This window comes from Gouania willdenowi, chromosome 21 (genome assembly GCF_900634775.1).
Source record: "Gouania willdenowi chromosome 21, fGouWil2.1, whole genome shotgun sequence".
Lineage (NCBI taxonomy): Eukaryota > Metazoa > Chordata > Actinopteri > Blenniiformes > Gobiesocidae > Gouania > Gouania willdenowi.
This window is the reverse complement of record NC_041064.1, coordinates 23,658,329-23,683,532: the sequence shown is the minus strand read 5'-3', so window position 1 is coordinate 23,683,532 and position 25,204 is coordinate 23,658,329. Positions and strand designations below refer to the sequence as shown.

The window sequence follows — 25,204 nt, the reverse complement described above, 5'->3', positions numbered from 1 at the left end:
TATCGTGCTTTATAACCACCAAGGTAGTCCTAAAATGCTTCACAATATCAGCTCATTCACGCATTTATATTCACATTCACACACCAATGGGACTTGATTAAAATTTCTACCTTTTCTTGTATAAGTTTTTGATTTGATGCAGTTTACAGAGAATATTTACCTCTAGCATAATTACCGACTAGACCTTCTAGAGTTATCACAAATGATCTTTTATTTCTGGTCGTTTCATAAAGAATTTGAGAATTTTCCCCGGTTTGAGAATGGTTGGTGGGTATCAAAGCCATTCCTGCTGAGAAGTATAGTTCAGAGAATTCACAGCCTCTGTATTAAGCTCCTGTCTGATTAGACTCTTGCAGAGATAAAGATAAAGAGACACTGAAGAGCTGTAGCGTTGCTCTCCATCTGCAGTGTCTAACCATCGTGACTGTTTTTCAGTTGAGGAACCAAACCATCAATGGTAGCTTTGGACCCTGGTTACCATGGCAACCCTGCAACAATAACGATGTTATGGACGGCGTGAGCTCCTGTTTGTGTCGTTCCAGATCATGCGATAGCCCTGCCCCTCGATGTGGGGGCAAAAACTGTGAAGGTCTCACTATTGAGGTCTCCAACTGCTCAAGGTAAGAGGAGCGTTCGCAGATTTATTTTGTTGTTCAAAACCTTCAACTCTGTATGCAGTCATACAAAAGGATGGAAACTATTACAACAGGCTGAATGATAGGCTTCACAATTGACTATGCAATATAGTGCATTGACACAATACAGTAGCCCTGCAAGAAGGCTTTGGTGACCACAATGTCTGAGTGGGAGGTTCTGAACTTTACCAACAGTTACTCCATGTCTGAAACAGGCTACAATGCCTGCTTCCATCCATTAACTCACTGCTGTTGTACAACCCCAACCTTTCCTTTATCTGCTTTGGTCCTGTGTATTGCTTAATTGCTATTAGCTAAACAACCAGTGCTCATGTTTCTGAACAACTGAGAGACAGTCTCAAGTCCTTTTAGTTTAGTTTGGCACTGTTTATTCACAAACTATTTGGATACAGTAGACATTTTGTGGCTAGTAACACATTACATTTACTCTGTTACATGTACTTGAGTAGTTATTTTGCAGAATACTTTAACTCTTACTCAAGTAAATTTTTGAGAAAATATATGTACTTTTACCCCGTTACTTTGGGCTACATGCATGTCGTTACATCAATTTGTCTAAAGATAAATTATTAACCAATCACAGCAGCAGCACCACCTCATCAGGACAGAGCTGTAGCCCCGCCCCTTCCACGGCCTCCCTTCAACTCACTGGAGTTTAATAAATGCTGGCGTCTCCTCCAGAAAATGTGCAGTTACAACGTGTTTGCCTTACAAACGTCATGTCATGCACTTCCTACTTTGTCACATCGAAACGGTGGAAATATCGACTTTTAAGAATTCCACTTCACATCTGAGAAAACGTGATGTTAAGTAGGCTGAAATGGACTTGGTAAATGGACTAAATGGACTTGATTTTATATAGCGCTTTATCACCACACTGAAGCAGTCTCAAAGCGCTTTACATATCAGCTCATTCACCCAATCACTCTCACATTCACACACCAGTGGGACAGGACTGCTATGCAAGGCGCTAGTGAACCACTGGGAGCAACTTAGGGTTCAGTGTCTTGCCCAAGGACACTTCGACACATAGTCAGGTACTGGGATCGAACCCCCAACCTCTCGATCAGAAGACGACCCACTACCACCTGAGCCACGGTCGCCCTGTTCCTCATGATAGCATGATAGTCGAAATGTTCCTCATGATAGCAAAGCTAACCATCTAATATGGAGTGAGTACTGCTGCACAACACACCTCTGTAAGTAGCCTGTTGCCTGTTGCCGGGTTAACTATAAACCACCTTTAAGCGGGTGTAGCGGGCCCAGTTTTAATGCAATGAAGGGGATACATATATCATGTGAAACTAGAGAACCTAAGGAATAAACACATACCGAGCATATCACTAGTTTATCAGCAAAGGGATGAAGGAATGGTCCAAAGTTGGGTTAAATTACTGTGTCTCTTGACGTTTTTTCAACCTTGGGGTTGTGAACCAATGTGGGGTCACCAGGAAATAAAATGGGGTTGCCTGAATCGTCTAATCATAATAAAATGAAATAAATGACCAATTAAAATTGCATATTTAATATTTTTAAATAAATACATTTTTATTTATCTGTTTTGTGCAACTAAGAAAAACAATACAATATATCACAGAAATAGACATACGCTGCAGGAAAAGGCAGAAAGCTCAAAGAACTTTAATATTTATTATTCTTTTTTCAAATTAAAACCCCACACACAATCTCAAACAACTGTTTTCCATTTCACTTTCTCTAATATAAATATATTTCAATTTAAAATGCAGTATAAAAAAACAACTGAGCGCCCATATTGTCACTTTGTACACTAATCCTTACTACTCTGTATTTGTAACACAGTAAATATGATCACCAGAAATTTGTGATATAAAAATGGGATCATGACCCGAAAAAGGTTTGGAACCACTAATGTGCACACCTTATTACATTCATTCTGTTTTTTTTTTATGCAGGCTACGTTTTTTTACTGAATATATCCAAGCATCTCATTCAGGGAGTGGTGGTTTGTTCTGGAAGTAATAAATTCCATTTGAAGTTACTCACTACATGAATAGTTTTTGCACATGGACTTTTTTTTACTCTTACTCAAGTACTTAGTTTGTTAGAGTACTTTTACTTCTACTTGAGTAATTATATTATGAAGTAACAGTACTTTTACTTGAGTACTGTTGTTGATTACTCTACCCACCTCTGGTTGTGTCTTAAGAATAGGATATATTGGACAAAGGATGTTGCAGTTTGAGCTGCCAGCCAAGAAGGAGAGAAGAAGAGCTCAGAGAAGTGTTATATGAAGATAGCTGGCATTTGCATTAATGATCCAAGCAATAGAAGAAAAAGAGACTGATGACTTGCTTTGGCAATCACGAATGAGAATTGCCAAATTTGTTCGTGGGTGGTTTGAATTTGGCAGAACGTTAGCACATCGGACAAGGGTTAAGATTTAAAACTTTTAGTGTTTGGCAAGGCAAACTTGTGAGACAGCTGAGACAACTCATCACAAAAACTGCAGCTTATGTAATGTGTTCCCAGCCTGCAGTGGTCAGCATCCATTAAAAAGACTCTGAAAGGAACAAGGTGAACTGGATTCACTGTAATGGGTGGGTGCAGTGATGAATGTCGTTATTCCAGCAAGGGCCTTACTTTTGCTCAAGCTGCAGAAAGAATCTGATATGTTTAATAATTTGATCTGAATACACTTGGACCTTTTCTAGTTAAAATAAATTGAAGTTTCTGATTGAGTTTCGAAATCCTATCATTTCACAAATGAATGCAGCCTGACAAAAGAGATCACTTTTATAGCTCGACTGAGGCAGTAGCATTGTCTCTATCAACTGAAGTATCCACCTCAGGGCACAATTTACACCCTGACTGAACATGAGAAAGATCATGAAAGTGAGAACCCTTATTAGAGGGATCTAAAGTGACGCCTGGGCTCCCTATGTGACACCTCTCACTGACGTTATCTTCTGGGGAACAAGCCAATCAGTGCAACGGCACGCCGTTCCCAAGACACCTCCTTGCTGTTGGATAGCGATGCCAGATTCAATCCTGAGTGTTGAAATTGAATTGTGCCTTTGCAGAGACTAACATTTAAATCATGAGCAGTTCCACCCAGGATCAAAGCACTCAGGCAAATTGAATGAATCTCCCTCAGAGTTAGTTTCCTTTGTGTTTGTATGATAGTTCCTACAGGTTAGAATCATTGCATCGGAAAACTATCTGACCACTAGAAATAAGAAGCTTTTAATAACTTGTAATCAAAAGGAAACTTTAATTATGTGATTGGAACAGACTTATTTTATTCATCATCTCTAAAAGTAGTTTGCTAATACTTTTTGCTGTTTTTTTTTCTTATAGAAACGGAGGTTGGACACCCTGGTCATCCTGGGGACAGTGCAGCACAACGTGCGGGACGGGTTTTGAGCTTCGCCAGCGCTCCTGTAACAATCCCTCGCCTCGACACGGAGGCCGTGTCTGTGTGGGGCCGAGCAGAGACGAAAGGTGAGAATGATCTAAAGAAATACCAAGATCTACGTGTAGTAAGTACCAACAGAAGAGTTGTTCAATGACATTTTGATTCTCCATTAGGCCAAATTTCAAGCAAACCCAGAACAGAGAGAAGTTAAATGCAGGATGTATGGAAACAGCAAGTTACTCAAGTCATTTCATTCTGATTGATGTACCTTCAAGAAAAGTCATAATTTTTCATAGTGTTAATAGACTATATTAACATTTCAACTACGCATAAATGAAAATTTGCAGTCAAATGTCACAATAACCGAACTCATCTCTCAGCGCCGTAGCAACATCGGTTGCGATTACAATTCTGCAATTCTACAATTTCATTTAGCAGACGCAACACAAGCAAGAATTAAGACTGGAGGAAAAACCCTTAGGTAAACGCAACAAGTGCTTCAAGTTTCATTGGCCGCAGATGCTGCCAGCTAATATGAGAAGTGGTTTGTTTCTTTTTGGGGTTTTTTTACAACATAATGTAACCATGAGTAACAATTCAACATCAATTTAAGCAATGTTGTTCAACATTCAACAACACTCAACATTGTCAGTGCTAAATATTCACTGAGAGCTGGTCTTGGATCGTCTGACTCATTCTACCCCTAAGGACAAAGAGTCGAAGGCTCAGATCAAGTACTTAGGTGTTCCCTGAACAGTTGAGTCTTCAGATGTCTGTTAAAAGTAGAAATAGACTCTGTGGATCAAACAGAGTTGGGTAATTCATTCCACCATTTGGGAAAAACAGAGCAGAAGAGTCACTGTTTTGTAAGAAAGAAGAAAAGTTTTGAATGTGCCACTGGAAGCCAGTGAAGAGAAATGAACAGTGTGGTGATATGTGCTGTTTTGAGCTGGTTAAAGACCATACGTGCTGCTGCATTCTGGATCATCTGCAGAGGTTTAAATGTACACACAGGGTGGACTGCCAGAAGGGAGTCGCAGTAGTCAATGCCTGAAATCACAAGGGCCTGTACCAGACGCTGTGTGGTGTGGTGTCTGATGGGATTTCTGGCAAGTAGATGTTGTGTAGACTGTTATGCTCTTTTTATAATTTTTAGTATTTAAAGCACCTGAAGTCAATATGCCTGGGCCACATTGTGCCATTAAAGACTGCTAAACATTATTAATGTACTCGTGAAATGGAAAATTTGACGTAAGGAATGTAATTACAGAACAGAACTATGTATAAATACTGGGCGATATAAAGTCAGAAAACTGCCACCTGCCTACAGTATTTGCTGTGTTTCCAACCCTCAGCTGTCGTGCTACATATTTGTTATAATAGATAACTCCAACTTTAGAAATCTTTACTATGTTGGTTTCCCACCACGGTGAAGTTAGTTTAATATTAGGCATCCGACAGATATTTGACTGAAAGTGCAAATTTTTTCCCAAAAAGGTTCAAATATTTTGAAACCTACTGTATTTGGTGGTTGGTTTGGTAGAGGGATTAGACATTTAAAAAAAAAATATTAAACCACTTGTTGTCAAAAAAATGGATTTTCAGCCTAATGTCTATGGAATGTCCAATATCAAATTGACTTCACAATGGTTCGGTTTCCGTGCCCATGCATTCCTTTCAGTGAAATACGTTTCTTTGTTGATAAACACACACAGGAGCCACAAGCAGCACCAAAGGACCCTAAAGGTGGTCGGGCAGTTTCAGGCTGACCAAAACCAGCAAGTTGTTGTATTCATTCTTAGCAGTTGACATCTGCTCTTGTTTTGAAGGAACAATCAGCCACTTTTGCTCTCAGGCTGCACACCAAAGTGCCACAAATTCCTCTTTTCACTTTTAAGAAACTGAAAATCCTCATTGTTGACATTTTTCTTAATTGCTGCACTTACCATTGCTTGAAATTGTCGATAGTTTGTATTTTTCCCTTGGCTGCCATTTACCATGACCGTATTTTGGTTACTGTGACCTTTGACCTGATTCCACAATGCAGCGTGAGATGTGAAATCTGTCAGTTTTAAGCACTTTGATTGTGATGTGAATACCTATCTAGAATTCAATCAACAAACGTGCATTTGTTGTCAGTAGCAATTAACCTTTCAAAATATGAACTTTCACAAACACACGGACTTCGATCGAAGACTTTAAGTCTGTTTTCTTTGAGTGCAGTCGTCTGATCTGTGATGCTTCCACAGATTCTGCAATGAAGGCGTGTCCTGTCCTCAGCCCATTTTTTGGACCCCATGGGGTTCCTGGACTAAATGCAGTACTGAGTGTGGAGGAGGGGTTCACTCCAGAGTGCGCTCCTGCGAGAATGGCAACAGTTGCCCTGGATGTGCTCTGGTAAGAAACACACACACACACACACACACACACACACACACACACACACACACACACACACACACACACACACACACACACACAACTACAGACCCTCAAGTGTCAGCTCATGACAGAAGGTTGTTAGATTGAAATTTGCAGCATGGACAACGTGTGCATCCAGCAAAGCGAGACATAGGGAAAATATGGCTGGATCTGGAAATTTCTAATCAGCAACCTAAAGAAAAAGCTTGGGAACCGTAACCATTAGCAACTGTTTTCACAACTAAAATCATTTGTAATTTAGAACAAATTTCTGGAAACAATTTGTGCTGTTGCTTGATGAGACGATAGGAGTTTTTTTTCTTATTCATTTCATGCGTTAATGAGGACAATGTTATAATGAAGTTACTAAGAGACTATGGATGAACAAAAGTGAGCATCAAATGATAACAGAGCATACATTTTTAGGTCTGTATTTTTCCTAAATAACTGAAAAACTGTCCCTGGTCCTCTTCATTCTTGTAAAAATGTCCTTTAAATGTCAAAGACATCTTTGAAGTCATTAATGTAAGAGAAATGTCACGTTTCCGTTTCACTTTGTGGAAAGTGACAAATTTTTTTTTAATAATAATAATAATGAACATCAATTTTATATAGTGCTTATTTGGGAACTCAAAGTTACTTTACAGAATACAAAAATAGGTAACAATAAAAGTACAAGAAAGGTTAAGGAAAAGTAAGTTTAAAAATGTGGGTTTTAAGGAGTGTTTTAAAGTTCTGAGTACTGAGTCAGGATTTTTGATGGGTTGAGAAAGTGAGTTCCAGAGGGCGGGGGTGGCGGCAGCAACGGCTCGGTCTCCCAAGGTTCAGCACTTAGTGCGGATGATGGGTGTAAGTGGGCGTAGGCAGAGCGGAGGTGGTGGGTGAGACGGTGTTGTTGGAGGAGGTCGGTGAGGTCGGCAGGGGCCAGGTTATGGAGGGACTTGTAGGTGAGGAGGTGGAGCTTGTAGTGAATACAACATTGCGCATGGAGCCAGTGGAGCTGTTGAATGCTGGGGGTGATGTGTTCTCTGGACCAGATGTTTGTAAGAAGACAGGCAGTTTTCTGGATGTATCGTAGTTTGTGTAAGTGAGTGGTGGAGAATCCATAGAGAAGGCTATTGCAGTAATCGAGTCTGGAGGTGAAGGTGTGAATGAGAATTTCAGCTTTGGTCTGGGAGAAGGAGGGATGGAGGCGGGCAATATGATGGAGGTGAAAGAAGGATGTCTTTGTAATGTGTTTAATGTGTGACTGAAATGAGAGGGTGGAGTCCATTATGAATCCAAGGTTGTGTACAGAGGTAGAGGGGTGACATTGTGGCTGTCAATATGGAGGGTAATATTTTGAACAGAGGGAAGAAGATATATGGGTTCAGTGATGAGGAGTTCAGTTTTATTGCAGTTGAGTTATTGTCCGTCGAGGTTTTGATGTCAGAGATACAGTTGTTCATGGTGGAGAGGATGATGGGGGTGATGGATTTGGTGGAAATTGAGTCAATGTTGGCGAATGATTTCACCGAGGAGGAGTGGGGGGGCCAAGCACTGAACCTTGGGGAACACTGTGAGTGACGAGGGAAGAGTTGTTGACGGAGACAAAGTGGTGATGGTCAGAGAGGTAGGAGAGAACCAGAGGAGTGCTGAACCAGAGATGCCCAGTGATTGAAGGTGGCAGAGGAGGATGGTGTGATTGATGGTGTCGAACACAGCGGACAGGTCGAGCAGGAGGAGGAACCGTTCCTATGCTGTGGTGGGAGCGGAATCCGGACTGGAATATTTTGAAGAGCTGAGAGGAGTGAAGATGTTGTTGGAGTTGGGTGATGACCGAGCATTCCAAGATTTTTGATAGTAGCGGCTGATTGGAGATGGGTCTAAAATTTCCAGGGGTTTTTTTGATAAGTGATTGTACTTTACCAACTGTAGAAATCTTGGTATTTTTATTTCATATATAAAGGATTTATGAATGAACCATACTTCTATCTGACACCCCCTCCCACTTTCTCATGTAGGAGTATAAAGCATGTAACTTGGAAGCATGTCCAGAGGTTAAGAGAAACACACCGTGGACACCCTGGATGCCCGTTAACGTCACCCAGGGTGGAGCGCGACAGGAGCAGAGGATGCGCTACATGTGCCGGGCTCACCTCTCCGACCCCCACGAGCTGCAGATTGGACGCAGGAAGGTGGAGACGCGCTTCTGCCCTAATGATGGAACAGCAGCATGTGAGACAGACAGTAAGTCAATGTGATCAGAGAGACTCTGTGAAAAGGTCAGAACGAGGGCTGACCGTGCAGCGCTAACTGGATAAGGATATTTTAAAAAGCAGGAACATCACAGAGTTTAAAAACAGATGCAGACATTGGTTATCTATCAGTGAAGTAATTGATCATTGGTGATTAGAGAATGAGGAAGAACTTTATAGCCTTTCTACTTCTTACTGTTTCCTCTTGAACATTGTGCTGTTTTGGTTCTGTGATTATTCTTTGATTTTGTGATTCTGCAATATTTTCTGTGATTGATTTATTTGTCAGATGTTGGTTGTCTCATAAAACCATTTTATGTTGCTCTCTCGTAATAGGATATCTTTTATTTCCAACATTTTAACTCATTTGTGACTTTGCTTAAGGAATCTTTACAGTAGTTTCTACACTTGCTTAAAGCTTGTTACCAACTGTGCTAACTTCATCTCATGAGTAGAAGAGATTAGATTAAAGTTGTTTACATATAGTCATACAAACCGCAGACAATAAAAAGTATATTAAACTATATGTCGTTATCTTAAACCAGTGGTTCCCAAACGTTTTGCGCCCAAGGCACACCAAAGGACAAGTAAAAATCTGAAAGCACACCTATTGTGCAAAATAGCCTTTAATACATGCGTTATCACTCATATTATGTACAATATCTGTAAATGTGGACAATTATTTACTAATGCCAAATAAAATGTGACAAAGATATTGATAATGAAATATTTATTAACTAATTTTTTAAAATCAGGTATAGGGTTTTCCTGTGTATGAAATGAGTGCATACAAAGTTTATTGCAATAATTAGGGCTCTATAAATTTAGTTTTATTTTATCCAAATCTTGTCAGCTCTGATTTTACAAGTCAGTGATGATTTGCGTAGGTTTTTGGCAGTTTAGTCGCTGTTTCAGATGGTTTAGGCAGTGTTTAATGTGGCCAGGATGGGAGGGGAGCAGGCGGTGCACCTAATGAGGGGTCCACGGAAACATTTTCCCATTAAAAATATGTTCCTTGCCTCACGGTGATGGCGTTTTTTTGCCGATTCTTGACTCACGGCACACCAGTGTGCTGCTGCACACTGTTTGGGAACTACTGCCTTAAACAACAGATAAATACAACACAATGTGAAAATTATATTAGAAACAGGAAAACAAATCTGCAATATATCAAACTGTTCTTCCAGCACGGACATGTTCACACCAAGCTCTGCAAAGATCGCTGCCAACATTGGTTTAAAGAGGATGTGAGAGCAAGCTCCAACTCCATCTGTTCTCTATACACCATGCCGTCTCATGCTGGATAACCTTCAAAAAGACCCAAGAAGTCATTCTCACTCTGTAGCTTACAATGAACTCACTGTCATCTCTGCACATTGACACCATGATATCCACTTTATTGAATGTGTGTGTGTTTCATTTCAACTGAAATGATTTCACAAGAGCTGCTTAGAGTACTATATCCATCAATACTTTAATTCAGTTTAGGATTAAATACACACACAGAACAATGAGGAGAACATTTAAGTCAAATGTATGATAAAAGTTGTCCATTACTTAAGAATTTGCTGTTCTACTGTAACGGCTGATAAGTAAAGAACTAAATTAGATTTAAAAAAGTGGAAAATTCACAAAGATGACAAACAATTTATCACTTGAAATATTGAGTTTTAACATTTTTAATGATGATTATTGTTTTTTTTTTTAAAATTACAGATTGTGAAAAAATGGTGCAACATGACTCTTGTGAATAGGGATAGGAATCGAAAACAGGTTCTTTCTGAGAACCGGTTCCCAGTAATACAATTCCTAGGAATAGTTTGTTTGCTTGCCTGTAAGTTCCGCTTATCGGTTTCTCTTCCGTCACAAATACGTAACGATAAACTCCTCCAGGTCCTGTATAATGTGTTTATGCTAACAACAAGTGAAGCTCCTTCCACCATATAGTTGTTTGCTGTCCATCGCGGAGAATCCACCTCCTCCACCCGCAGCTGTGCTGTCCTTCGTGCTTTGTTTGTAGCGTCTCTGTTGCTATGCTACTCACTTTCGGGTTCTATACACTCGCGCAAAAGTTGCTTCTTGCACTGACTTTTCTTTCAAAAACAACAAGCTTCCGCAAGAACACACACCTCGTCGCCAGTTTATGTCCTCATAACAAGTAATTAGACACGGGAGACGGACTGGTACCGTTGTCTTTAATTTGCTCTTTCACACTGATATACACACACACACACACACACACACACACACACAACTGATGACCTCACATGTAACAACGGGGACGGCGTCTCTGAAAGTCCATTTATAGAAATGTAAACAAATGCTAAACTAAAGCTTTACTGTTTAAATACATAACAATAAGTGCAGCTGTACTTTTGGTTAAAATGTTCTTTTTTACAGAAGAATGATTTGTTTTATGTCTGAATTAGTTTTGGATCAAGTTGTTCAAGTTCAAAAGGAGCACTGTCAATATTTTATGTTGTAATACATATGTTGTAGCCAAAATGTGTCACGTTGTAATAATAATAAAATAGTAATAAAAATAATTCATCAATTTTAAATCGCGCTTTTGTATATATTATTATTCAGTGAAAACAATTTATACCTGGTGTATTAAAAGAGATCTGATAATAGAATAAAGATAATATAATAAAAAAGCAAACAAATCCATTAGTATTATTTAATTCCCTCACCCAATGAGAATCGATAAAAGAATCGCTAAGGAATCGAATCGATAAGCAGTATCGATAATGGAATCGGAATCGCTAAATTCTTATCATTTCCCATCCCTACTTGTGATCATATTTAGATTTGTTCTGTAACCCTACGCCATACTAACCTGTACTCAGACACATACAGTGCTCTAATTAAACTGTGTGGCAGTATGAAGAGCTTTCCTCTGGTAGAAGTGTGACATGTTGAAAAGGTTGTCATGCTTGAGCAGTCAGCCGCTCGACATGCTGTTAGTGACGGGGTCATGCTCCACCACTCCCATGTTCACGCTCCCACACAGACACTTAAAGCAGGTCGCAGTTCACCGCCTTCCACCGGTGGCTTTTCCAGCATGTCCGCTCTCCACTCCTGAATCGATTACTTGTTTCCCCTTCAGCCGGCAGTGGCTTGGTGATGTGGGAGGGGTGGGGGGGTGAACAGCATGAGCTCTGACTAACCGATGAAACACTGACAGCTTTGAACTGTCGGATGTATGAAAAACACAGATAGAGCTTGAGAGGACATACCTGCTGGCAAAGACCAAAGAAGTGTGACTAACGCCTTAGACTTGGCAGGCATCACTTCTTCTGAACGATTATATTTTAGTTACACCGTCTCTTTCTCTTCTTCTCTCCGTAGCTCTTGTGGAGGAACTGCTGAAAACTCCAGTGGTCAGAGTGATCGGAGGCACAGGCTGGTCATCGTGGGAAAGCTGGTCCAGCTGTACGCACAGCTGTGCCAAAGGTTACCGAACTCGTCGGAGAACCTGTGCTGGACCTGAAGGGAAAACTGCCCCCGTGGCGTGTCGTGGATCACCAGTGGAGTACCAGGACTGTAATGTTCAGCCATGTCCAAGTGAGTTAAAGCCAAATTAGTGTTTTTCCCTAATGTGAGTTTAATAAAGACTAGGGTTGTATTTTGCAAAAGACTATTCTGGCCAACAGAGCATTATGACACACATTAGACACCAATCAACTTAACATATATGTTCTTTGTGAAGAAACAAGTTTTAATATATTAAAAAAACCCAATCCAGATCACAGAGATTGTATTCAGAATGGATAAAGTTAACGGGAAAAATATTAAACGATCTGAGCTCTTTAAACTAACCTTGGTAATTTACTTTTCAGCAAAACATTTTATTTCTGTCTGCATATGAGTGATTTTACCTTGGCTTGCACATTCTCATACTTTTTTTATACAATACATAAAGATATTTGCTGTGACATATTAAGGGTAAAAATGTGAGGAGACGTTCACCTACCCTTTTAGAACATATCTTTAAACTCACATTGCAAAGTTTTGATTGAAATTCATATTTTTTTACTATTGTGTCGAATTGGTTGCCATTTTATTTAGTTTCTATTCTGTGTATACTTATTATAAAGTAATCCTGCGAGTCTTAAAATGTGCTTATAATTGTTAAAAACTACTACTGTGTTCCTATTCCATGTCCAGTCCTTATAGCCAACATGTTAAATCTAACAATGGGAAAAACCTCTCCTTAAATTGGTTGTTTATGCTGTGAAGTAGAGATGAAGATCTTTGTATAACCACGACGGGACCCGACTGGGTTCGGTCTTAATTTCTATAATTTTACTATGGCTCAGGCTGGTGTCGGGCACAGCGGTCAGGTGATGCTGAGGAGGTAAATCGAAGGCTGGCCTCTGGCGAAGGAATAAATGCTTAAAAACATAGAAACGCACCCCCATTACATTTATTGATTACTGCTATGACGTTCTTCCATTCTAAAGATGAGTAGTGAACAATAAGGCAGAGTGAAGCTTCAAAGAGCAATAACAGTTTTATTTCCTAACAAAGCAGTATGTTTTGGGTCCACAAAGAGAAACTGATATAAATAGCGAATGATTGATTGCTGACATGACAGGTTCGAGCAGTGGTTCCCAACCTTTAACACAAATTTCAGGAGAATTATTTCTAGAAATTGGTTTTTGATCAGGTATGATATATTATGTTACGAGCAGCTACAGTTGTGCACAAAACGAAGAGATGTACCAGCTCAGTTATTTTTGTGCAGATTTTTTTCAATTTCTTTTTAAATCCATTTATATATTAATTTATTTATTTATTTGAGAAAGTGAAAGTTGAAAATACAGTTATTTGAGATAATGTGTGGCTTTTAATTTGAAAAACAGTAATAATGCATTTTTTTACAAAATATGATTTGAATCAGTATTTTTGATCAATTATTAGACATTTTAGGTGACCACACATGGGGTCCCGACCCCAAGGCTGAAAAACACTGGGTTAGAGCCTTTAAAACAAGCATAACCATGTGCTTACCAGCCTAAAAAAGTACGACCCTTCATTATAGTTTGGCTGTACTTAGTGCTTTGGAGTGTCAGCTGTGGGAAAATTCATGAAATCCACAGTCATTAACTCAGCAACTGACACAGGTAAACTTAGAAATACCCTACGATGTGTAGTAGGGTGTAATAAGGCTGTTTTTTTTTTTTTTTTGCTGTCACGTTTCCTGCCGGTCTCATCATGCGAGTCCCTGGTAGACACAGGTGAGGAGGACAAGTGTGGTGACAAAAGTGAGAATGAGTTTGAAATGGTAATTGATGATGAAATTAGAGCGAGGGATGGATGTGATATGGTGGAGGGGATTGAAATAGATGGGCTGTGCAGAGGAAGCAGGTGGATGTGTGGGCTCTCGCTGTGAGTCAGACTGTAAATCTAACTTTAGTTATACAACCCCTGGCAAAAAACCATGGGGTCACCAGTCCTGGAGGATGTTCATGTAGTTGTTTAATTTTGTAGAAAATAAGTAGATCGCAGACATGCCACAGAACTGAAGTCATTTAAAATGGCAACTTTCTCGCTTTAAGAAACACTAAAAGAAATGTGGTTGTTAACAACAAACAGACTAGTACTTTGTTGCACCACCTCTGGCTTTTCTAACAGGTCGTATTCTATGAGGATGGACTTATCGAGTAACAAACAGTACTCTTCATCAATCCGGCTCCAACTTTCTCTGATTGCTGTTGCCAGGTCAGCTTTGCAGGATGGAGCCTTGTCATGGACCATTTTCTTCCATTTCCACCACAGATTTTCAATTTAATTGAGATCCAGATTATTTGCAGGCCATGACATTGACCCTATGTGTCTTTCTTCAAGGAAAATATTTCACAGTTTTTGCTCTATTATCATCTTGATAAATGAGTCATCATCCCCAAACATCTTTTCGATTGAGGGAATAAGAAAATTATCCAAAATGTCAACATAAACTTGTGCATTTCTCGAAGATGTAATGATTACCATCTACCCAGTGCCTTTACCTGACATGCAGCCCCATATCATCAATGACTGTGGACATTTACGTTTTCTTCAGGAAGTCATCTTCATAAATGTCATTAAAACGGCACCAAACAAAAGTTCCAGCACCATCACCTTGCCCAATGCAGATTAGCGTGTATGACATTCATCCAGTCATCCATAGTCCATGATTGCTTTTCTTTAGCCCATTGTAACCTTGTTCTTTTCTGTTTAAGGGTTAATGGTGGCTTTTGTTTAGCTTTTCTGTAGTGAATCCCATTCCCTTTGGGCAGTTTCTTACTATTCGGTCACAGACGTTGACCATGTGTTCCTCATTTGTTTTGCTGTGTATTTTCTGACATATTGCTTTAAGTTGTCAGTCTCGATGCTTTGATGTCATCCTTGGTCTACCAGTATGCTTGCCTTTTACAACCTTCCCATGTTGTTTGTACTTGCTTGAGATTTTAGACACAGCTGACTGTGAACAACCAACACCTTTTGCAACATTCTGTGATGATTTACCTTCTTGATAACCCTCTCCTTTGTTTCAAACTGACATCTCTCATGTTAGAGCCATGATTCATATCAATCTGCTTTGTGCAACAGCTCTCCAAGGTGTGAGCGCTCCTTTTTAACTGCAGACTATTGAGCAGATTTAATGTGATGCAGGTGTTGGTTTTGGAAATGGAAATCTTACAGGATGATTCCATAATTCTTTCCTCAGAATTGCGTGATTCCATATTTTTTTCTCTCTGCTTGATTTAAGAAAGCAATTATTATTGACTACCACCATTTTTTTTCTTGTATTATTTTAGTGTTTCTTAAAGCCAGAACGATACCATTTTAATTGACTTTAGTTTTGTGGCATGTCTGTGATCTACTTATTTTCTACAAAAGGAAACAACTGAATGAACATCCTACAAGACATTTTTACCAGGGGTTTTAAGTTCTAACCTAAAAAAAAAACTATTTAAAGTAAAGTTTATATTCTGAACCGTACAGTCATTAACATGTTTTAACATGTATGGAATTGTAAACGCATCTTTCTTGTGACTCTATTTCTATTTCCTATCATAGTATACGGTGGACCTTAAGATTGTAACGATTCACTCAACTCCCGATACGATTCGATTCACGATACTGGGTTCACGATAAGATTTTCTCACGATTTATTTTACAAAATGGAACTGTACACAAATGACTGAAAAATATTCCTTTATTTTTTTGGGGGAAAAAACTAGAAAATACGGTACTATTTTTCTTTTATTTTTCATTATCAAAAGAATCCCTTGATAAACTATTCAATAGTTAATTCATTCAAAATAAATCTTGAATGAAATAAATAAAGGAATAATACAAATGAAGAAGGAGCTTATTCATTTAAATTCTGGTTCTATAGTAAACAATGCAAAATTGCATAAAAGTTCTTTTTCTTTTTAAAAGTGCAACTGAAAATGTATTTTGTGCCTTAACAATTGGACTTAAAAAAAAAAAAAAAAAAAGTCTTTGAACTGATTTACGTCAGATATTTGTTTGGACCAGCAGAGGGCGCTGGTAACCTAGTGCAGTGAAGAAGAAATGCTATGCGCTAGCAGACAGAGCTAAAAGAAAAATGTAACTTTTACAGATATTCAGGTAATATTACAGATATTCTTTCGGTGCTAAAGGGGTAAGGAATAATTTATGAACATGTTTAAGAGTAGAAGGCGGCCAAAAAGAAAGTAGTAGCAGATTCTGCCTGCCACGTACATTGCTGGACAAGAGAAAAAAAGTACTGCGATTTATTTTTTCAAAGTATTGATGTCAATCGTGATACCTATGAATCGATTTTTAACTGCCTTACGATTAATCGTTACATCCCTAGTGGACCTCATAGAAATGTCCACAAGACTGATGTAAGGATTGAGGAAGTGGGATTATTTGTTCAAGATTATTATAATAGAATCGAATAATCTGATGTGAGCTGCCATGACAGTAAATGACATGACAGTTAATCTTTCCACTGCAGGATCTATATCATCTATCTATCTATCTATCTATCTATCTATCTATCTATCTATCTATCTATCTATCTATCTATAGAATAGAATAGAGTTTATTGCCATATGTACAAGTTAAAAAGAATAGGTACAATGAACTTCTTGTGCATGTCCTAGAGTCAGACTGAAAAAAATACAAACAACAACTACGAACAACAAATCAGCCAAGATAGTATACAGTAAGTAGAAGGTGTAAAACAAGGAAATAATAGCATTATACTGTGCAAAAAGATAAATAAATAAATATAACCTCAGTTGAATTTACATATTGCACATATTTAAGATCCCTGTTTGCAGCTCTTGTATTTAAGTGTTCTTCTGTTTGTGTCTGTGGGTCTTTAAACAAAGACAAAGATGCAATGATTTAAATCTAAACACAAGTTGGAGGAAAAAGGTACAACTTCAAAGTTTACCTTAAAATATTTCATTAAACTGGATTTAAAAAGTTCTGACTATCAGTCAAACAAAGATAATGAAAGTCATTCTGTTTGCTATAATTCTGTTTACCGTCTATTTGAAGCCAACTTACCAAATATGACAATTGACCAGCTTTTCCCATTCTACATTTTGAGCGCTAGAAAAACAATTTTAATAGTCCTTAGAAGACTTTACATGGTGTCCCAGGACGCTCAGAAAGGCAATGGAGTAAATAAGCAATTATTACAGTCCGATGGTGGGGTACTCAGCGTGTTTGTCTGTCAGAGTTTAGCAGTCAAGCACTCACTGGTTGTTGATGTTTTGGTTTTGTTGTTTGCGAGGTGTCACCCACTTCCACTCAGCTAATGGACTTTCCTGGTGTGCTGTGACGTTACCTAGCAACAATCCTTCTCTAGGTTCGCCAGACTGACATCAGCCAGTCAATTATCCTGCAGTCACACTCCTCCGATCAAAGCATGTGAAACATTAACATTCCCAATGGGATGGAAGAACCAATCAATGCAAGAACCAGCAGTACAAGCTAAAGAGCAAGATCAGAACCATCCATGGAACCATGCGCATCAACAGTGTGGTGTCATTGTAAAACACAAAGGTCATCCTCATTCATCCATTGTCTCTATCTGTTGCTGACGAGGGTTGCGTGGTTTTATATCTTTTTTTTTTCTTCCTGATGAGTGAATGTTGTGTGTGGCCTCTAGGGTCCAGACCGAACTGTGTCTGACAGAAAAAGGCTTGACCTTTCTGTGTAGAATTTACATATTCTTCTTCTGTTTCCCCAACATTATAGGATACATGTTAGGGACATTGTTGAGGTTGGTCAAAAATGGCAGTACGATCATTTTTTTGTTTTTGTTTTTTGAAAAATACCAATTTACAACAAGTCAGAAGTGTACACTAAAGATACAGAAAGGGGGCAAGCAAGCAAGAATCATACATACAGGTATTAAAATAACAAAAATAAAAATAAAAGGGGTAAATCAGACTTCATTCCACTTCAAAAATATTGTTGTATAGTATTGTCACAGTTTTGGTGCTTTGTTGTATGAATAAAGGATAAATTATTGATATATTTGTTAAATTCCTACAGAAAGCTTAAAAAGAGGCGAAAAGGTTTGTTGAATGTAGAATGTATCATATGAAATCAACAGGTTTACAATATAATCAACTTTAGTATCTTATGTTCAAAGTACATAATGTTGCATTTACAATTAAATTGAATATTGTTAATTGTGCATTTTAAGTAATTTTCCATTTGAACCCAGAAACTATATGAATGACTACAGTAATAAATGAAACGTGTAAGGGATTCTGGTTTATAAATTGCATTTATTGTCTGTCTAAAATATTGGAGAAATTCCAATTTGTTGGATAAATATTGTGTTGGATTTTGATATGATTTTCTTTAATCCTGTTCTTAACACAACATTTGTAATGCTATGTCCAGTACGCTCAGTCTTGTAGTTTAGTTGTACATAAATATTGTTTAATGACATTAAAAACACCTTAAGCTTGACCTTATTTTGGTGGGGAGAGGTTATTCTGATATATAGCAGTGATAATTCAATAGTGAAACAAAAGGAATCACAAACTTGGCTCCTAACCCACAGGTTGGGTACTTGCTAATTGCTAATCCTGCAAATAATCTAGAGGTTTTTTCTAGAAGTAGTTTTTGATCATGTTTATTAAAGTGTGTTGCAAATACATAGTAGCCAGGATTAGTGCACAAAGTGACAAGTGTGCCACCTCAGATGTTTTTATACTGCATTTTATTTGAATTAGATTTATTTTTGTGAAACTTTAAGTATAGGATACAGTTATTTCATATTTATTGTGTGTGATAATTAAAAAAAATTAAATTAGGGCTGAACGATTAATTGCATTTGCGATATTATCGCAATATCACAAAACACAATTTTCTAATCGCAAAAGCTGCAATTTTTTTTCTTGTCCTGACTGGTACTGTCCTGTTAAGTTCAGAGAGTGTTTAAGAAGTGCAGTCCACATGTTTACAAGTTTCATGAAACGTGAAGTTAGTTAGACACGTTGAAGAGGTAAAGCCACAGATTTGTTTGCTTTATCGTTCTAATCTGTGCTTTAAAAATGTATATTTTATATTTATTTAAAGTTTAAATAAATCTGAAATTGTTTATTATGAAACAGATTGATTTTTTGCTCGTGTTCATTGAAAAATACATGACAAGAGGCCCTTGAAAAATTAATTGCATATTAAATCGTTCCAAAATTGTTCAGCCCTAATAAAAATAGAATTTTAGTCAGTTTTACCGAAATTTTCATTTATTTTTTTATTTTTATTTTTTTCGACACATTTTAATTCCAGGCCCCAAGGCTGAAAAACACTGAAGTAATTCTATATTTAATTTTCTGGAATCTATATATGTCAGTAAATGTTTTAATTGAGTTAATAATATCAAACCAAATCTCAGTAATATATGCTGTAAACGTTGGAGGAGTGTGTGTCTGTGTGTGTGCTTAGCTTGTGTGTGTTCCATGGTTGGAGTCAATTATAATTGTAATTGTGTAATTGATAATTGATTACACTTATAGTGTAATAATAATTGTAATTGTAATTTAAAGAATCTGTTGCTGTCGTAACCATAATGAAATTGTAATTGAATTCAGATAATTGACTTTGTAATTGTAATTGCAATGAAAATTCTATAAAAAAAAATGTCAATAATTCAACGCAAAACTGGGGAACCGTGTTTCAGTTCTATGTACAGTTCTACACATACTGTATGTAGTTAACAATTATTAAAATATGTTCCTTATCATGCTTTCCCACATTTTATGATTTAAAAAAAATATTAACACCTATATTTTCATAGATTAGGAAGTCTAACAAGGTAACCAATAGATAAATTAGATATGAGTTATTAGTGTGTTTTACAGCTGATTTATCATATGAGATGCTAACAGAAAGCTACAGTAACACCAGAGGAAGGTTAAAATTAGGTTATTCATTTCAGGCTAAGTGATTGTGATTAATTTTAACTGAGCTTTAGTAATTGAGAACATAATTGAATTGTAATTGAAAAAAAAATGCTGGTAATTGTAATCGTAATTGAATTGTAATTGAACACGGGTAATTGAAAACGTAAATATAACTGAATATTTTAATTGACCCCAACCCTGGTGTGTTCCACATGAAAACAACCCCATATGGCCGAGGCTTCATGTCATTGAAAACAGAATGTTTGTGTGTGTACTGCAGTGAGAGGTGCATGGTCCTGCTGGTCATCCTGGTCTCAGTGCTCAGTGGGTTGTGGTGGAGGTCACTACCAACGCACACGTTCCTGTAACAGCCCCACGCCCGCCAACGGAGGCGACATTTGCATAGGACTGCACACAGAGGAGGCCCTGTGTAACACACACACGTGTGATGGTAAGGTCACGCCCGACATCAAACCCCCCCCCCCCCACCACCAAAGCTTGGGATACGTTTATCACCTCCAAGCAGGGGATCATCCACCACACTGCTACTGTCAGTTCTTCCTCGTCCCCTTTGCTAAATCACCTATTTGATGTTTTCCTAATGAATAAAGCAGGTCTTATTGATGAACGGATAGACAGAGGCATGCTGGGAAAACAAGCCGACCCCCTGCTGAGACCATTCCTCCTGATCTTTCTGGAGCTTCTGATTACGAGCTTCAATGATGTTTTAGCAATTACGCATATATGGAAACCTTTCAGATGATCAATGCTGGCATTTGTAACGTGCACGTCAAAACCGATGACAATTCATGTACCCTTCGTTCTTTGGTTATTTCGTTTCAAAACCAAATTAAAAAATAGAAAAAAATGATTGTTTTTTTTTGTTTTATTCATTTAAAACCAGAAACAGGAAAACGGAAAAACCAAACAAGCAGCATTTTAGTGTTTTAAAATTAAATCTGGTTCTGTTTGTGTGATATTTGGATATTTACGGGCAAACTAGGACGAGAGCTTCATGTTTTATTCTCACCACACAGAACGACTGACAGACGGACTTTTACTCTGCTACGTTTGATAAAAAATTATATTGTATCATGTTGTCCACCTCACACTGATGGCAGAGGTGTCATTTGTGTGTCAATGATGTTTTGTTAAAGAGTTATTGTCGAATGTCTGCCAACTTTACCAAACAGTGTTATGGTCCAAAGAGTATCCAGATAAACTGGTGACTGGGCAGACTTTTGGTCCCGGTTCGTACTAAAAATGAAGCAACGCATAAGTCACGTTAATGGTGAATTTAAACCTTATTAATACATTAATAAATCAAAACCAAAAAATGGATGTTACGTAAAACATTCTCATGATATGTGGAACCAGAGGTGGTGTAATGAATCTACTGGTGCTCCTCGTTTCTAATGATCAACTTCCGTGTGTGTTGACGGCTGCTGTTAGCGGTATTTATAATGTGAAAAATAAACGTTTTACTGCCCTAAAAAAAGCTGCAATTGTTTGTGCAAAAGTGTCAAATGGTAGAAGTTCTAACATCTATTGTTCCTCACACCAGCCTCACAGGTGATGGTCAGTCACCAGTTTATTTGGATACTATTTGGATCGTAACACCGCGAAACAAATAATAAACGTGAGCAGCTTTTTACGAGCTAAAACATCCACGCACTGAATGAAAACATGAGCAGGACCAGGAAACAAATCCTAAACAGTCCTATTGTGTGAGGAGACCTGGTCCAGGACCTGGGGAGGGAAACCAGGTGCAGCAGACTTCAGTTATTGCTCTAATGTCTCTGTAAATATCCAAATATCCCACAAACAGAACAAGATTAAAACAAAAACACACAAAAAAAACGCTGTTTATCTGGTTTTTGGTTTTTCTGTATTTCTGTTTTGGTTTTAAATCAGTAAAACAAAATAACCACACTGTTTATTTGTTATTTGCTTCTAAAATGGAATAACCAAAGAACGAAGGGTACACGATTGATGAACCTGACAATTTTAGCCACGCTGATTTTTGCACAGTAACAGTGTAATTATTATGTATTATTGTTTTTTTTTTTAATGCATTTTTCTCATTTCTTCAACTGAAATCTGAAGGAAAAACTATTATACTGTATACATTATTTAGCACCAGTATATTTAATATACTAAATATATTATAAATGAATAGAATAGAATACTTCTTCAATGATTCCCAGAGGGGAAATTCCCTTTTGCTGCAACAAAAAAATAATACAAGAGCAGACAGTAGGAAGAACAATAAATATGTACTTGGATAATAGTGCAAATAATGTAGAGTTGTTGGTCAGACATGAATTAGAAGAAAAAAAGAAAACACCAATAATCAACAACAAAAAATAGATAATAATTTTAGTTTAGTTAAAAGAATAATTAAACCATAATTATTCATCATAGTATTATGCATTTAGGTTAGTTTCACAGTCTGCTGCAGAAGTGTGACAAATATTTGTTGTTTGTGTTGTTGATGTATGTTTTCATGAAGTGTGCGTGCGTGTGCGCCCATGGATGTTTAGTGGTCCAGATATTTTCTGCCTGAATAAAATGGTTATAACAGCAATATTTCTGATCCTTTTCAATGAGAATTAGTCAAACTGTCATTCACAGTCAGACTAATGCTCACAGTCAGCTCTCCTGGTAATTACAGAAAAAGAAAGGTAGCGGTAAATGGATTTCTGTCATTTCCCACCCCCCAATCACCTGGATGCTAATAACCCTCCTTCATCAGGTCACTGTTTTCCTGTTTGACGTGGACCAACACATCTTGTTAGTGTCTGGTTCGGTCAACTGCAAACAGCCTTGCAATCTTTGGTCGTTCTCCTCATGTGTTCACACTCTGACAGGCGTGACATCAGTCATCTATTGGGGTCCTCTGGTACCGCTGCCCTCTCTGCATGTGTAATTAGAGCCGAGCCGGCTGTCAGTCACCATGATATTTGATGCCACTTGTCGCAGGTCATTTAATCAAAGCCTGCAGCAGTAATGGAGGACAGCGGGACGATAATGTCTGGGTGGAATACTAATAGGGTGCCAGAAGCACTGATGACGTTCCACAGCCTAAACAGTGCAATTGCACAGGTCGCCTGGGTGACAATAAAAATAAATGGGAATAAATGAAGCAATTAAAGTGCGTTGTTGTGATGCACTGTTATTAAGCATGTTTCAGGTGGCGTGTGTGTGTGTGTGTGTGTTTATCTGGTTGTGCAGAGAAAGTGGAGCAGATAGGAAGGACTCAGCCCTTTACTGATAGGAAAGGTAAAAATGGCCCGCACTTTGTTATTCAGCGTGCTCTCAGGTGTCTAGATTTGTACAAACAAACCCTTCTCTCCACAGTGGCCTGTCCTCCTTCCACTGATGCTTTTATATGCAGGGTTAAAAGGTGCAGCATGTGGACATAGTTCAAATAAACAGGCTGAAAGTTGGGAAACTTCTTTCTTTGGGAAGCAGCTTTTTGTTTACCTCTTGGAATCTGCCAAGCTTCATACTGGGAGGCAAACATCTATGGCATGCTCTGAACAAACTCTTGGTTTTTACTCTTTCACTTCTTTGTACATCACAAACCCTTTGGAATATGTGTGGGCTGTTTGGTGACTGCGGGTGGGACAGCTTGGCGCGGCGTACTGGTTTCCAGGCTGTCTGAGCTTAAAGTGGTGCTGTTGTCCGGGTTCCCACTGATTGTTCCTTTGTGTGTGTGTGTGTGTGTGTGTGTGTGTGTGTGTGTGTGTGTGCGCTCAGGTGGCTGGATGGCCTGGTCGCTGTGGTCAGCCTGTGATGACTCAGGCTTGCAGATGAGGAGTCGTCTCTGTGGCGCTCAGAGCACTAACCCCTGTGTGGGGAACAGCACACAACGCAGAGACTGCAATGAAATTCCTGGTGAGTCAGTGGTTTCTAATGAACACATTCCATCACATCAGGTCCAGGCTGACATCTTCGTGTCAACATTTTAAATACATAGGTTCTTTACCAAACTCAGTGAAAATGTCTTCATTTGGACAATTTTCACCTTTTTTTAAAAAAAATGTTGTATCAAAGGCTACATTACTTCCTATATTCAGTAAATTATAAACAATCATATACACTATTTAAGAGTGTATATGATGTATTTAAGATATGTTCATTTTAATCATCAGCACACGTTTTTTTTTACTGACAAGAAAACATATATTAACCTCTAAAGATACTGATTTTCTTAGTGACGATTAAAGCAGAACTAAGTAACTTGCGCTTAGCGCTCTCCCTAAAGGTCCCTTTTGGTTATTTCACTGTTGTAAACACTCCGCACCCCCGAGGCAGCAGCTCCTTCAGTAAGACGGTCAGCGGGAGGCTTCCTAAACGTACCGGGGCAAAATTAAAGCAGTTAATCTTGAATGAGCCTACATTCTGAGTGAACTCATCCTTTAGTAACTCAGTAAGTTGATCATTTATACTGTAAAAACTGTGCTGTTTATGATAAGATGAGTGATCAGCCAGCTGTCTCCCCTTTCACCCTGCTGTGGACACACACACACACACACACACACACACACACGCACACGCACATTCCCTGGTAATGACATCACTGGAGCGATGAAGTGACCAAAAATAACCACTGTGTTCAAGCGACTCATCATGGGCGATTGAAGTGACTGCAGTCGCTACAGTCGCGTTGAGTGTGAACTCACCTTTAGTGTGTATCGGGCTGTCGTAAAGCAGTACGTGTTGTTGCGAGAACGAGAACAGAGCTGTGAGACTGCCACCAAGTCTGAGGCAGGGAAAGTTTCAAGTGCTGTGGATGAAAGACCCCCGACCACCCCATAAACACTTGTGTTTCCCTCAGAGGGACTACGAGGAGGATTTATTAAGGTGAAAACGTTACTTAGTTCTGCTTTTAATAAGCTAACAAAGTAACTCTTTGACGGCTCCAACTATTTTTAGGTGAATGTGTGGTAATATTTATTTTTTTACCACATTGTTGATAAGTAACTATAGAGCAGGACACATTTGATCAGCAAGTCATACAGGAAACTATAGGAAAAGTACAATTATATTTCAAGCTCCTATTTTTGT

The 25,204-nt window shown here is 38.4% G+C and overlaps 1 protein-coding gene across 8 annotated transcripts in view; it reads left to right on the top strand.

Annotated features, from left to right (window-relative positions):
* Nucleotides 1–25,204, top strand: part of sema5ba (sema domain, seven thrombospondin repeats (type 1 and type 1-like), transmembrane domain (TM) and short cytoplasmic domain, (semaphorin) 5Ba) — a 239,119-nt gene that overhangs the window by 204,029 nt on the left and 9,886 nt on the right. For 5 of the 8 annotated variants that reach the window (XR_003672616.1, XM_028435492.1, XM_028435494.1 and 2 more), the window contains 8 exons: nucleotides 436–620; nucleotides 3,996–4,139; nucleotides 6,303–6,450; nucleotides 8,478–8,703; nucleotides 12,063–12,278; nucleotides 20,412–20,582; nucleotides 23,366–23,413; nucleotides 23,894–24,031. Coding sequence is in view for 7 of the 8 variants with exons in the window: in XM_028435492.1 (XP_028291293.1) it covers nucleotides 436–620; nucleotides 3,996–4,139; nucleotides 6,303–6,450; nucleotides 8,478–8,703; nucleotides 12,063–12,278; nucleotides 20,412–20,582; nucleotides 23,366–23,413; nucleotides 23,894–24,031 (1,276 nt within the window). In the remaining variant the exon portion in view is untranslated. Of the gene's footprint in view, nucleotides 1–435; nucleotides 621–3,995; nucleotides 4,140–6,302; nucleotides 6,451–8,477; nucleotides 8,704–12,062; nucleotides 12,279–20,411; nucleotides 20,583–23,365; nucleotides 23,795–23,893; nucleotides 24,032–25,204 lie in introns of those variants that run through there. The other 3 variants (XM_028435495.1, XM_028435497.1, XM_028435496.1) reach the window with 3 other exon arrangements.